The 12,951-nt window shown below is 37.7% G+C and overlaps 3 protein-coding genes across 3 annotated transcripts; 1 reads left to right on the top strand and 2 right to left on the bottom strand.

The window, feature by feature from the left end:
• Positions 1-879: 879 nt before the first annotated feature.
• On the bottom strand, positions 880-3,855 carry LOC116168418 (kinesin-like protein costa). Its single transcript, XM_031484233.1, has one exon. The coding sequence runs from the start codon at positions 3,770-3,772 to the stop codon at positions 1,043-1,045; it is 2,730 nt and encodes a 909-aa protein (XP_031340093.1). The 5' UTR covers positions 3,773-3,855; the 3' UTR covers positions 880-1,042.
• Positions 3,856-5,584: 1,729 nt separating this feature from the next.
• Positions 5,585-8,560, bottom strand: LOC116168428 (transmembrane protein 87A-like). Its single transcript, XM_031484251.1, has 4 exons — positions 8,336-8,560; positions 8,220-8,280; positions 8,063-8,169; positions 5,585-6,998 (listed from the first exon to the last, which is right to left on the bottom strand). Exons 1-4 carry the CDS (start codon positions 8,426-8,428, stop codon positions 5,748-5,750), a joined length of 1,512 nt encoding a protein of 503 aa, XP_031340111.1. The 5' UTR covers positions 8,429-8,560; the 3' UTR covers positions 5,585-5,747.
• A 772-nt stretch (positions 8,561-9,332) lies between these two features.
• On the top strand, positions 9,333-10,497 carry LOC116168434 (39S ribosomal protein L19, mitochondrial-like). The gene is made up of 5 exons (XM_031484265.1): positions 9,333-9,488; positions 9,539-9,736; positions 9,784-9,917; positions 9,962-10,299; positions 10,347-10,497. Exons 1-5 carry the CDS (start codon positions 9,437-9,439, stop codon positions 10,474-10,476), a joined length of 852 nt encoding a protein of 283 aa, XP_031340125.1. The 5' UTR covers positions 9,333-9,436; the 3' UTR covers positions 10,477-10,497.
• Positions 10,498-12,951: the final 2,454 nt, after the last annotated feature.

Below are 12,951 nucleotides of genomic sequence, written 5' to 3'. Positions count from 1 at the left end.
TGTTTATATGATTGCTGTCATTTAAGTCATTTACTTTCTTTGAAAAAGCATTTTCAAGAATATGGTTTTAATTAAATGGTTGGAGCCTAAAAAGGTATATTATGGTGATACACTGACACTGACTGTCCGTAATCTAATAGTACTAAGAGATCGGCAATTGCATTTCCCGAAATTTATCATCACGTATAATTCATTAACAGGTACAATTGACAAACTACCAAAGAAATATAGCAAATAAGCTGTAGTGTTGTTGAAATCATCGACTGGAGAAGTTTCATCAATGGACCAGAAGAAGAAAAGGATTTGTAATAATAACATGTAGATTTGTGTTGCGTAATTTGTATTGTTTAGTTTGTAACTATACCCATTGCGTTTATTTTAACAAACTATTAGTTACTCACACTTCTGGGAGTTTACCAAACATAAACGTAGGAAATAAAATAACATTTCTACCACATTACAGAAAAAAAACACTTACCCTTCAAACTGCCGTTGTTGATTGCCCAACTTCTGAAACAAAACATAAATTAGTAAACGAAATAACAATTAAGCATAAATAATGCGTTACACATTCTATTTACAATTATAGAATGCTGTAGCTGTAGCGTAACCTGCGGTTAAAACATTTATTTTATTTTCTGTTTCTTATATTGTTTGAAGTGAATAAAATAACAGTAAAAAAATCAATTGCAAATTTTAATTGAGAGATCTGAAGAAAGCCGCGACGCCAAAGGAAGAATTTTCAGTTCCAAAAGGAGAACTGCACACTAGTGGTTGCAAAATTTTGAACCAACTGGTACATTAATTTTTTGGCTTGACAATTAATTAATTTAAAGATTTCTTTAATGCCCAAGGTAAAGAAGAACACAAGGCAACTGGTGCGATTCTCGACTAAATCTTTATTTACTCACATATAATACATCGATCTATCTATTAAATAGAGGAATTTTTCCAAATTTAGAGCATGCAATCACAGTCCACTAATCTTAAATAAAGCTACTCAAATTATAAGCGCGACTCAGACTTTTCTCTCGATGATCTTTCACTTGCCATTCTGTTGTATTATTAATTTGTTCCGTTGTCTCGTCACTTTGGCCTGCGAGGGTACCAAAGCGACTTGCAGCTGTTGCGGAACGGTCTCGTGTCGTGCGTACCTGGTAAATCTCGCTATGAGACTACCTTTATCGATCTGTTTGTTACGCCCCTGGGCGACTTGAAGAGCCAAAGCAGTCTGCTTGGACCTTTCCAAGACACGAGAGATGAACCGTTCGTCCTCGCCACCTTCCTGCGATAAATGATGCATTATCAATTGCATCTTATGGTCGTGTTGCTGTTCGAGCGATAACACACGTCGTTCGGCTTCCGATCGTACCCTCTGCAGGACCAAGCTCAAGTTTTGCACTTGATTCTGAAACGTCTCGTTCTGGTTCTCCGCCTGAATTAATTGCTGCTCTAATTTCTTGGTGCTCCCCCTCAAATCCACTATTTTCCGATAGTACTTCTGCAGAAGGACCAAAATCTCTTCATTGCTCAGCTTCAGGAGTTGCTGCTTTAATAATTTGCACACATTTTCGTCGATGCTCGTCTTGGCCCCTTCTGTGAACCCGCAAATCTTCTGATTCTTGTACTCGATTGCCAAATCGATCGCCTCAATTGCCTCCTCGTACTGCACTAATTGGGTTTCTTCGGTATCGTTGAGAAGTTTCTTGCTGTGAGCTTTTGTGTCAATTTTGTAGCGTTGCTCCAGGAGACGGTCGCGTGTTTTTCTCAGTTCTTTGATTTCGTGCTTTATGTTGTATAGATCTACGCTTGCGCTTTCGGTGAGCTTCTTCACAACGTCGGACTTAATTGTGTCTTGGCTCGAAGTTTTCTTACTTTCCCTCAGGTTGTGCTCGAGCTCCAACTTGGACTTCTCTTTTCGATGCAAACACTTTCTTAACTTTTCCAGCTGCTTTTTTGTGTCATTTAAACTACTTTCCAATTCGGAAATCGTTGCGGAATCATCCTCGGCGATGCTTCGAATGAACTCGCTTTTATTAATTTTCTTCGACAACTCCGATATTTCCAAGTCCAATTTCGATTCGAGCAGGTGGTTGTTGACAGATTTCGCTTGTTTCAACTTGGATTGCGCGACGTTTTGGTCGTTTTGCAGCTTGAGACATTTCTGCTTAAACTTCCGCCTAACGTTTACCTTCGTCTGCTTGTTCTTGATCAGTTGCTGCACCAATTTCTCTTTAACCTCGACCGTTTGCACCAACTCCTCAATTTGCTTCTCGTAACCCTCGATGTCTGCGCAAATTTGTTTCATAACTCTATCCTTCTTGGTACTGAACGTAATTGGAGCTTGATTCTGTACATTATCACACTTGAATAGCGTCGGCGAAAGTTCATCAACCGAGTGAATGCTTCCCCTTCGTCCACGTGCACCCTTCGAATGATACTCGTTATAACGACCGCTTTTGCTTATCTCTTTGGTATTGCTTTCATTGGCATTTATTCGGTTAATCGACGACACTAAACCGTCTGTTTTCACACGAAAGTTATTCATCAGGTCGATCAGATTGGGCACATCCGACTCGCTTTCACTTTCACTTTTGGATCGATCCTCAATTTCTTCCTCGATGATGTCCAACGAACGATGCGGCTCGGATGATTCACTTATGCAATCTTGACATTCTTGTTTGAGCGTTAACCACTCAGAGATTTGTTCCATTTGGGCTTTGGGTATCACGCCTGTCCCGAGCAAACTTTTAAAAAGTGACTCCGCGTTAGACACTAACTTAAACAATTGATTAGTCGCAAATTGTAGACCGAATATGTCCGAATTTTCGTACGTTTCGTACGACACGTAGGAGTTAATGGTGACAAAGTTTTTAATAAGCTGCGCCCTCTGCACAAACTGCAGTGAAGATAATGTCTCCATAAAATCGTTGACTAGTGGTGAAATGCAGCAAATGAGAAGAGTTTTTGCACGACCCCCAAACGAATCTTTGAGCAACATTGTCAGTGCAGATTGATTGTACGGCACCAAGTTCTGGTTATAAATTGTGTTGTTAAGTTCGGAAAGTATCCATACACATTTGTACAGGGTAAGTAGACCCGAGTCCGTCGGTAAATACTGGGTAAGGCCGTTACTATCCATTACGGCAACTTTCTCGGAACTAGACAAATCAACGAAGCTTGCAGTGGACACTTTATGCTGAACGCACCCGTCTACACAGAACTGCTGCTCCAATGTGACAGTGAAAAGGGTGTGAGCGTACGTTGCAATATTTGCCATTCCCACTTTTAATAAATCAAACGCATCACTTATGTTATGACATTCGGCACTGCCCGAACCTAACAAGTCGTACACGTTTTCACCGCAAATTTGTGTCCACGCTATTTGTATGAGGAAACATTTATCAGTGTCTTGATTAATATTTGCGAACATTTGACGCAAAAAACGAGGTATAATTCCGTGTTCCTTTTCACTCAGGGCACAATTTAACGTTGGCCCTAAGAGGGTGTACGATTTTCCGGTGCTCGATTGGCCGAACGTTACTATTGATACATCACAGCCCTCAAAGAAGTAATTCATTAATGGTGTTACCGTTGTTATATATAACGTATTCTGAGTGCAATCGATTGGTAATGCATGTTGCACAGAAATTGATTGGAGATTGCCGAGTTTGATGCTGTTGTTACATACATCCGGTTGTACGCACAACAAATCCTTATTGCAATACGAAACGGGACAAATACGTACAGCAGTTTCAATGTTGATTTCCATTTTAAGTTTTAAATTATAAAGAAAATTTGCGTTTAACTTTTTAAAGCGACATTTTTGTTTTTTTAATACCCCCTTCGGGTGTGTCTCCTCTACCACATTGTTTACATGTCATTTACACCAATACGGGCGCATTCACCGGCAGTGTTTTGCTGACGGATCAACGAATACGTTGACAATATACAGTGTGCAACTAAAAATGGAACAAATTCAAAATCAGGTATTTTGCGCATTTTTTGCACTAATGAAAAAATATACAGTGCGTCAAAAAATAGATTTTGATACCAAATTTATTATTAAATTCCATTTTCGCATTAATGTTATTACCTACGCATCAAATTTGACAAAGAATTCGACAATGGATTTTAAAATATGGATAAGATCTTAATATCTGATACGACCCGCGTGCGAGTCCAGCATATTAAACAGCAGAAACATATTCACCAATTTTCACATATTGTATCATAACATTGAATTTGCCTTATAAGGCCATGTAATTTTCCACCTTGCTCTTTATGGCACCAAAGATTAGTCACATCCTGTGTATTTCACCCTTTCTCAGAATCTTAGTACCTGCTTACCGGAGCCATTATTCCCCAAAACTTGTTTTTAACTTATATCATAATATAAACTTAACAGCGGAATATGAGTCTAGGAAAAAAAACCCGTGAAAAAAAAACCGGAATAAAAATCCCCGGAATAAAAACCCACGGAAAGAAAACTCCCCGGAAAAAAACCCCTGCAATGAAAACCCCCTTTTTTAAATCTCCACAATAGGTAGGTATACATCTTAGGGCGATTGTACAATGCAAGTATATTGTATACCTATAGTATAAGTTATTCCAAGTACAAAATCTGAAAATTGGATTGAATTTTTAGATTTTATACTTGAAATAGCTTATACCTAGTACAATGCGATCAAAAATGAGTTGCTGTCGAGTCATCTTTGGAATTTTTGTTTACATTGGAAATCGTACTTCACTTGAACTTCCAAAGGCGACTCGACAGCAACTCATTTTTGATCGCCCGTTATATACTTGCATTGTGGAACCGGCCCTTCGTAAAATTTCTAAAAGTGCGAACTAGTACTTCTGTTCTGTATTAGCTTGCAAAAAGCGTTGTTCAGTGACTTATACCTGGTTTCACAAAGAGTGTTAGTTAATCAATGATTATATGGTATATGATTGGTCGATTTTTGATGTTTACCAAATGACATAGGCTCAAACCAACGTTATTCATCTGTTAAATATTAACAAATGATTGTGATCTTAATCACGTTTGCGAAAACATACTTTAAATTCATTTAAAATTACACCAACAACATTTAGGTCAATTAATCCCAAAAAGAAAAAAAGCAAAATATGTACTGCTGCAGACTAAAAAATGTCGGCGAAGAATACACGCCGGACAAAGAGATGTGGTAATGGTAAACTTCTTAGAAGCTATAAGTCATAATATTAGGTTTAATTAGGGTTAATGGTAGTTTAGGATAATATGCAATTATGTATTTTGTAAAAATTGTGAAAATTTGTTAATAGAATATCCTCGAGAATACCTCAACCGAGTTCTGTTTGATATTCCTGTTTCAGTAAACAATATGCAACTTTAGCTCTCGCGCAATATTTCCTTTTTTTCCCTCTGGTCTTTCTATCGGTTTTTTACCAGGGGGTCTTTCTTTCCGTGGGTTTTTTCCGGGGGGGGGGGGGTTTCCATGGGTTTTTATTCAGGGTTTATTTTCCAGGGGCCTTTTTTCCGGTACCGGCGGAATATATCCAATGTTGCCACTGAGTACCTTCAGATCAGTACAAGGTAAAATACGGTAAATGTAATTTTATTATTTATTTTTACATAAGAGAAAACTATTTTGAATTTTTACAAAATGAAGCGATAGGTACTAATTAAAATGTCTTTTTTTTAACAAAATCTGAAGGATATTAAGTAAATCACGATCACACTTAAACTTGATATACCATTGCAACTATTGCATTTTTGACACCTCAAATCTGGTATTAACAACTTCCTCATCCGAATCAAGAACGGGTAAGGTGGGGTCACTGGTTATATTCTCCTCTAACCACTTGATGTCGTCTTCAATACTGTGGGTTTTGGGCGAGTTAGGACGCTGATGGTTTATTCGTATTTTAACGCCGTAAGCGTCATTAACCAACTGTTCCTCTTCTTCATCATCGCCCGTTTCCAATAATGGCACGAAAGCGTACCTTTGATTATTGTTTGTCGGACGCCAAAGTATCATTATTACAAGTAAAACGGCCGAAAACAAAATGTGCCAATAGGCTTCTTCTAACCACAAATCTTTCCAGACTAATAAGCAAGTTACGACGCGATGCACTTTAATTGCGTAAAGCATAAAAATAACAGAAGCCACGACACAAAATATTAACGCATTTGTAAAATGTCTATAAAGCGATAGCTTAACTTCGTTTCGCCTCAGTCTCAAAGTCCTCGTCGTATTAACGAGGGCATTAAAAATCCACCAGCAGATTGCGGAATCTAAAACTGCTAAAGGAACGGAAGCCACCAACAAATCTTTCGTTTGATTATTCTTCGGTTTCGTTATTCTCAAGTACGCTTCGCAGGCCGCCAGTAGAAAATATAAAAGCCCGACGCCGATAACGCGATGCAAAGCGGCGCCCAATCTCGGTTTTACAATCCCGAATCCTAAACTAACGATAATCACTAGCATTCTCGCCAAGGTACGCTTCGCGCACGAGACCCACTCGGCGAAGATCATCGCCCCTTGAACACGGACGCCGCTATTATTAATACTTTGAAACTCCGCGTAGAATGTCGCCTTCTCCAACATCCCAAGCAGAATGACGCCACCAATCCAAAACTGTACCCGTAATAAATCGCGCCATTGCATAAACGAAACGATCAACCATATCAAGCCGAATATTACGTATAAAATGCACATTACACCGTAGAACGGAAGCAAAGGCCAATCCGCCGCCGATAGATAACCGTAATCGTTCTTCATCTCCACGTGAACGCCCAAATTAAACGACGGACTGCTGCCCGTGACGCGAAATATTAGTACGTAAATGCCATCCTTCGGTACGATATAGATCGGATGCGCCTTCTCTAAGGACTGCTGATTCTTCTGTAACTTCGCCTCGTCCAGAATAATATGATCGTCGCATGTATAAGTGCGATCCCTTGCACGATGATATGTAGTGTCGTTTATGGTTTTATCGGACGATTCTAACAACTAAAACGGTTTTTCTCGGTCATTTACATATCTGATGAATAGATCATCGGATAGTGACTCATTTTCATACGTGAAGAGTGCCGCACATAGTGGCGATTATAAGAAATGAAATGTGCTGTGTCGCCTATATTTTTGCCTGGCTTCAGATAGCTACAGTCCACTAAAGTGTTGGCAAAATTTGAAATTTTAATTCTCGCCTTAACTCACGACTAACTTTAGCGCATTTTCCATGAACACCTGATGTTTAAATATGCAATATCTTTGCCTTTGCAAAGTATTTTGTGCAAAATAAACTTTTTTATTAGGGGCAATATGGACTGTCCTAGTGCGAAAATCATATCTGAGTTTGAGGATAATAAGTACTTAAATGCTACCCTAATTGACATTTCCATGGCATTCAACTGTGTACCTTTTACATCCTACTTCACCAAAAAAAACTAAGGCTATTATTCAAAAACATTCACAGTTTATTTCGAGAAGAACCCAAAAGTGACCTTTAATCATGATATATCATACATCAATAATTACAAAAATAGAAGTACCACAAGAATCCGTGTTAGGACCACTATTTTTTATATTTTTGAATAATATACCAAATTACAAAACAGATAATGGCAAATTACTGGAAGCATTCTCTTACAGTGAGGCATATTTTTGCTATCCAAAGAAAATGCATAGAGGTATTACTGAATACTAACTGATAATAATTCATAAGCATATGTCAAATGGCTTGTGTAAGAAGTGTAATATCCTACACATTTCAAGCTCAAACCTTCAATTAAGCCCACACTTTAGTCATATAAATTGTATCACAATAAACACAATGCCAGCATTCAGTTTCAAAGGCGTGTACAAAGAAATAAACAAAATTTTTCAACCCAAACAGGTACTTTATCAATTTGCACCACTTTTTGGGATTGCAAATGCCACCTGCAACATTAAAGACTGGTTACCCAAAGCCAGGTAATATTAATTAATCAGTTTAGTGTACGTAAGTGAAGCATGTACTCTTCAATCCTCATCGAGAATCTGTCACTATCTGACGGTCCAGAATTAAGACTTACATCCCTTCCTAACGTAATAGCGTCGGAATAATCCCAGCAAGGCGACTGAATTACTATCCACCCGATTGTTATGTTTATAGGTGTATCTTGTGTACTTTCGCAATTAACTACAGAAAAGTTATGCAATAAATGTTATTAGATTATAAATATTAGTTACCTTTGACAAAAATTTGAGAAGCGTTGTATAGACTTTTCGACACAATCATGTGATTTCCCTCCTGGAATTATAGTAGTGCCATGTTATCTAATTTGGAAAAGTGCATATGTACATACCATTGTTAAATTGTAGTCCCATTTACCCTCATCGGGCAATGCACGAACCCCATAAAATGCCAGCATGAAAATCACAATTTGGTAAGGTAACATTTTTGCGATGGTGTTTTGTATTGCGTTTAGGCATTTACATTTCACCTCATTCTAATAGTATTTGTTTATTTAAATATCATTACATTGTCATTCAGATAAATGCGTCACTTTTTTGACAGTTGCAGACACCTGGCAGCACAGACCACGCTTTTACCGGCCGGCATTTAAACACAGGCGTGGCAACAGCAATTAGAACCATAGGCGTAGAAAATCATTACGGGAGGCGAGTAAAATACAGTGAACAGTATTGCAAATACGAGATTAGCATTTATATAAAGTGCAAAATAGAAAATGGGTGTTTTCAACGCAACACGCAACATTACCGTGAAAGGAGAAAAAATAAAACGCTCTTGAATGGTATTACAGAGCTCTCTCTCCAAGAGAGCTAGTCCAAAAATTTCTTCGGAGTTTCGATTATGCAACTGGCAATAATAATGCAAGTTGCATGAATTTGCTTAGGATAAGCATACATGGTGTAGAAAAGGTCTACGCATCATAGGGATTTCACTGGTAATTTCTGTATATCGAAATATTTTCTCCTCTAATTAATTTACAACAAAGTTTTAAATCGGTTTCTTGTAGCTTGAAAAATTCTAATTTATAAGTAACTTCTCCGATTTCCCACAATAAAAAAAAATGAATAAAGGCAGAATTTTACTATTGCTGTAAATTAATTAAGGGAGGATATATTTCGATATAAACCAATTCTACACTTTGTATGGTTAATAGCATAAATCCATTACACGTTAATCACCACGTATGTCTTGTAGTGAGGGCAATAAGATCAGAATAGTAAATATTAAGTATATATATATATATATATCTCGGTTACTTTAGTTACTAAAGGGTTTCTGACAGCAGCTAAGGCATCAGTTGTTTCATGTTACGCCACTGTTGCAATGTGGCTAGCGTAGCGTAGCCGTTGAGCTTTGAAGTTTGAATGAAGGGCTCAAGGGAAGTAAGGTTATGTTTAGAATAAAAATAAAAGAATAAAACACAAACTCAAAAATGATTGTTTCTACATTAAAAAATGTCAAACTCCCCAATCTTTACGTTAGAAGTAAGTTTCAACGTACCCCTGTACTTTCCATTACTACTTTTGTGTTGTAGTGCTCCAACGTTTTGCCTCACAGGCAAACAATCCATCCCCCGTGGACGCGAACAAAAGTCTATCGGAATTCCGCAAGGTGTACGTGGAATTTCTACCAGACCCGACGGTCGAATTTCGTAATCCCATCCGAGAGAAACTAGAAAGATTAGATATGCTCGCCAGGAGAGCGCACATCGATATTCCCGAGTTTTATGTTGGTAAGTCCCCGTGTGTTATCGTGCACCTCTTATGGGCACATTTATAGGTTCAATTTTGGCAGTGACCTCTTCGGACCCACACTCGTTAGGAAAGACAAACCGATTTGTGGGTATCTGCATCAAACGAGAAGGTTGCGGTTTGCGAGCGAAATTTATTTTACGAAACGTCATAGATCACCAAGTATGCCACTTCAGAAATGAAAGCTTGTAACTAATCAATTCTAGGGTGTCGAAGTACTGTACGAAATGTACGATCCCGCCTTGCAAAAAATTGAAGTTCTCCGCCTAGAGAAACGATTGGACGACGAGCTGATGTACCTCAGGGATGCGTTGCCGGAGTATAGTACATTCGACATAAACATGGAGGTTGAAATACTTCCCGAAGGTTCACCTGTACCCGTCAACCCTCTTAAAGTCGTTTTAAAACCGAAGCCTTGGCTAGAGAGATGGGAACGACAAAATTTAAAAGGTGTGGAGGAGTTCGAAGTTTCGCCTCGCGACAGAGAGAGGGCTGAGAAAGTGGCGACACCGTGGTTGAAATACGATTTGATGAAAAATTACATGTGAGTTATGTTCTTTGTTTTTAGGAATTTCTAATTTATGTTTGCAGGAAAACTATTCCGGAAGAGGAACAATCCGAAATCTTCAACGAAATTCAAGCGCAACTGCAACAGCTGGAACTGACACGTAAGAAGATGAAGCGAAAACGTTCGTTTGTTAAACCGTTTAAATTGGGCTAATAGAAAGCTTTTTTTATTAAACCGTTTACTCATTTGCAGGGTTTAGGTGTGTAATTTGGCTCATTCCTAAATTTTCTCAGTACAGTATTTGTATTTTTTCGTCTGTCTTACGTTAGGGGTTTCCAAGATCTTTTCCAAGTGAATGTTCCATAAAGTATCTTGATTTGGTAAAGTGGGAAGGAATATGTATTTTTAAAGTAGCAGGGAGTTTCATTACATAAATTTAGTGCAGGTGGGGAGTGTGCATTAACATCAGTGGCACATACTTAGATGACTCAATTGATTTCTGGTTTGTGGTTTGATCGTTCAAATGTTCAGACGATGAAGGGCCAATTTTATCCAACAGTTTAACACATTTTAGTTCTTTTTCCACTTTTTCAAATACTTTTTGGTTAATTTCCATGAGGCCTTTCCTATCATTTATATCATTAGGTTGGGCACACAAAACGTCACAATGCAAGTATCTTCTGCCTGCTCCAAAATTGCTTTTCAAAATTTTAGTTTGTGTTGCTAGTAACTCTCGAACTATTTCCCTAGTGAGATTCCTCATTTCTGTTGAATTGACATAGGTGGTCGTCATATGTTTCCGATTGTCAAGGGAGTATAAGACGTAACGGCATTTTAAAAGTTGCTTCAATTCTTGGTGCTGTTTCTCGACGTAGAAATTATTTACCAAAGAGTTACAGAGTAAATTATACGTCATATAACTTTGAACACCTGGTATACACGGATGGTAGGGTTTTACTTTATCGCCAAATAGTGCTAAGGGGTTCCACATTTTTCTGTAAAGTTTTGAAGATTGATGGACTTGATGTCCCATTAAATTTTGCATTTCACTAATCTTGAAACTGAGACTAGCAACCTCCAAGAAATCTAGGACGTTTATAGTGTCACTTGGAATATCAACTGATGGTAAATGCATAGAGCTACGATTATTACAAAAAAAAAGTTCATAGTGTTTACTATTGACGGCATCAAGCATGTTATCGTCAAAATTAATGAAAGATGTAAGTTCGTTCCACTTTTCAAGCAGTTCTTTCACAATGTCGGATTCCATAAGTTTCTTTGTTGCATGATGCAATTTTTGCCTTGCTGGCATCACCAAACGTATTACTACCTCGGCCATTGCAAATTTTGAGTTGTGATTCGAAAACAGTTAGAATTTTGTTTTTGCAAGTACCTAACTTGATTTTTCACTGTTTTACTTTAGTCTTTTTACATGGCCCTTCTCATACAGTGTCAAATTGGAAGCTTTATATTAAGTAGGCTTCGGATAGGGGTTCTCTGGGTTTAGTTTATCAGTGTGGATTTGTGGCTCAAACTAATCTTATAAATTTTAGGTACCCCCGGGTTAAGCAATGTGTTTGATCAAGTGCAACTTTTTTACTGATTCAGAAGTTTCAGGTATATTGGGTACAATTAATTTGCGGCATGTGAAGGTGTCAACTTTATTGACAACAATGTAATTCATTGTTATATGTACAAATTGCATGCAAGCTCAGTTGGCTTTGAATTGCGCCTGCCTTTCGCAATTTTTCTTGTAAGTTGCAACACGCAATTACAATTTTTATTGCTCCATGTCAAACTGGCTTTAACATCAAAACTACTTAATTATAACTGTGAAATCCAACATATAAAATGGCAACAGGTCTTACTTGGTTTTAACAAGATGGACAAAAAAAGCAATTCCATTCGAGGCAAAGAAATTGTGTCAATCGTGGGTTGGCCCCCTAGGCTTTAGCGTACGCGTAAATCTGGCGCAATATCACAGTAGATCAAATGACAACAGTAGACCCACTTGCAGATGGTTGCACATTTGACTCCTTCAATACTGCGCAACCGCAAGCGCGCGAAAATTTGAATTTGGGTAGAATTGTCAATTGTAAGGGGTAAAGTCATATAATGGGGTAAGTAAATAATACACATAACCTGCAAGCATAATTGAGGATAATTTAGCTTACCTGGCTTACCTATTGTAAGTAGGTGTAGTAGGTATATATTACTGCCATCTTATAGTAACCGTATAGTAACCGACGAGTAACGTCGTAAACTCATTATCGCCCAATTTAACGAGCTTGAATTTAAATATGTTTAAGAAAAAATTAAAAAGTGAATTGCTGCAGTTTCGCATCTCAATCATGATGTAAGGAATTTGCAAAAACTCCTATTCTGTCTATTACTTTTTTTAAAATTGTTATATTGGTACTATGTATGTATTAGGAACTTAAGTGCATGTGAGGGGTCGTGCATTTGCATTTGCATATTTTCGTGTCATGTACATAATATATATATATATATGTGTTAGGTGTTTACGCTTGCTACGTGTTTAGGCCACATGGAAGAGCAGTGCTTACTCACTGAATGTGGTCCTTTTTCCACCTTTTGCTTATTTCTATTTTTGTATGTATTTTTTTTTCCCTTTTCTGTTTTTTTTTTTGGTGGAAATAAACATTATTATTATTATTATTATTATTA

Source organism: Photinus pyralis, unplaced genomic scaffold, assembly GCF_008802855.1.
Source record: "Photinus pyralis isolate 1611_PpyrPB1 unplaced genomic scaffold, Ppyr1.3 Ppyr1.4_LG4, whole genome shotgun sequence".
Classification (NCBI taxonomy): domain Eukaryota; kingdom Metazoa; phylum Arthropoda; class Insecta; order Coleoptera; family Lampyridae; genus Photinus; species Photinus pyralis.
The sequence above is the reverse complement of the archived record's forward strand: the minus strand, read 5'-3'. Positions and strand labels throughout refer to the sequence as shown.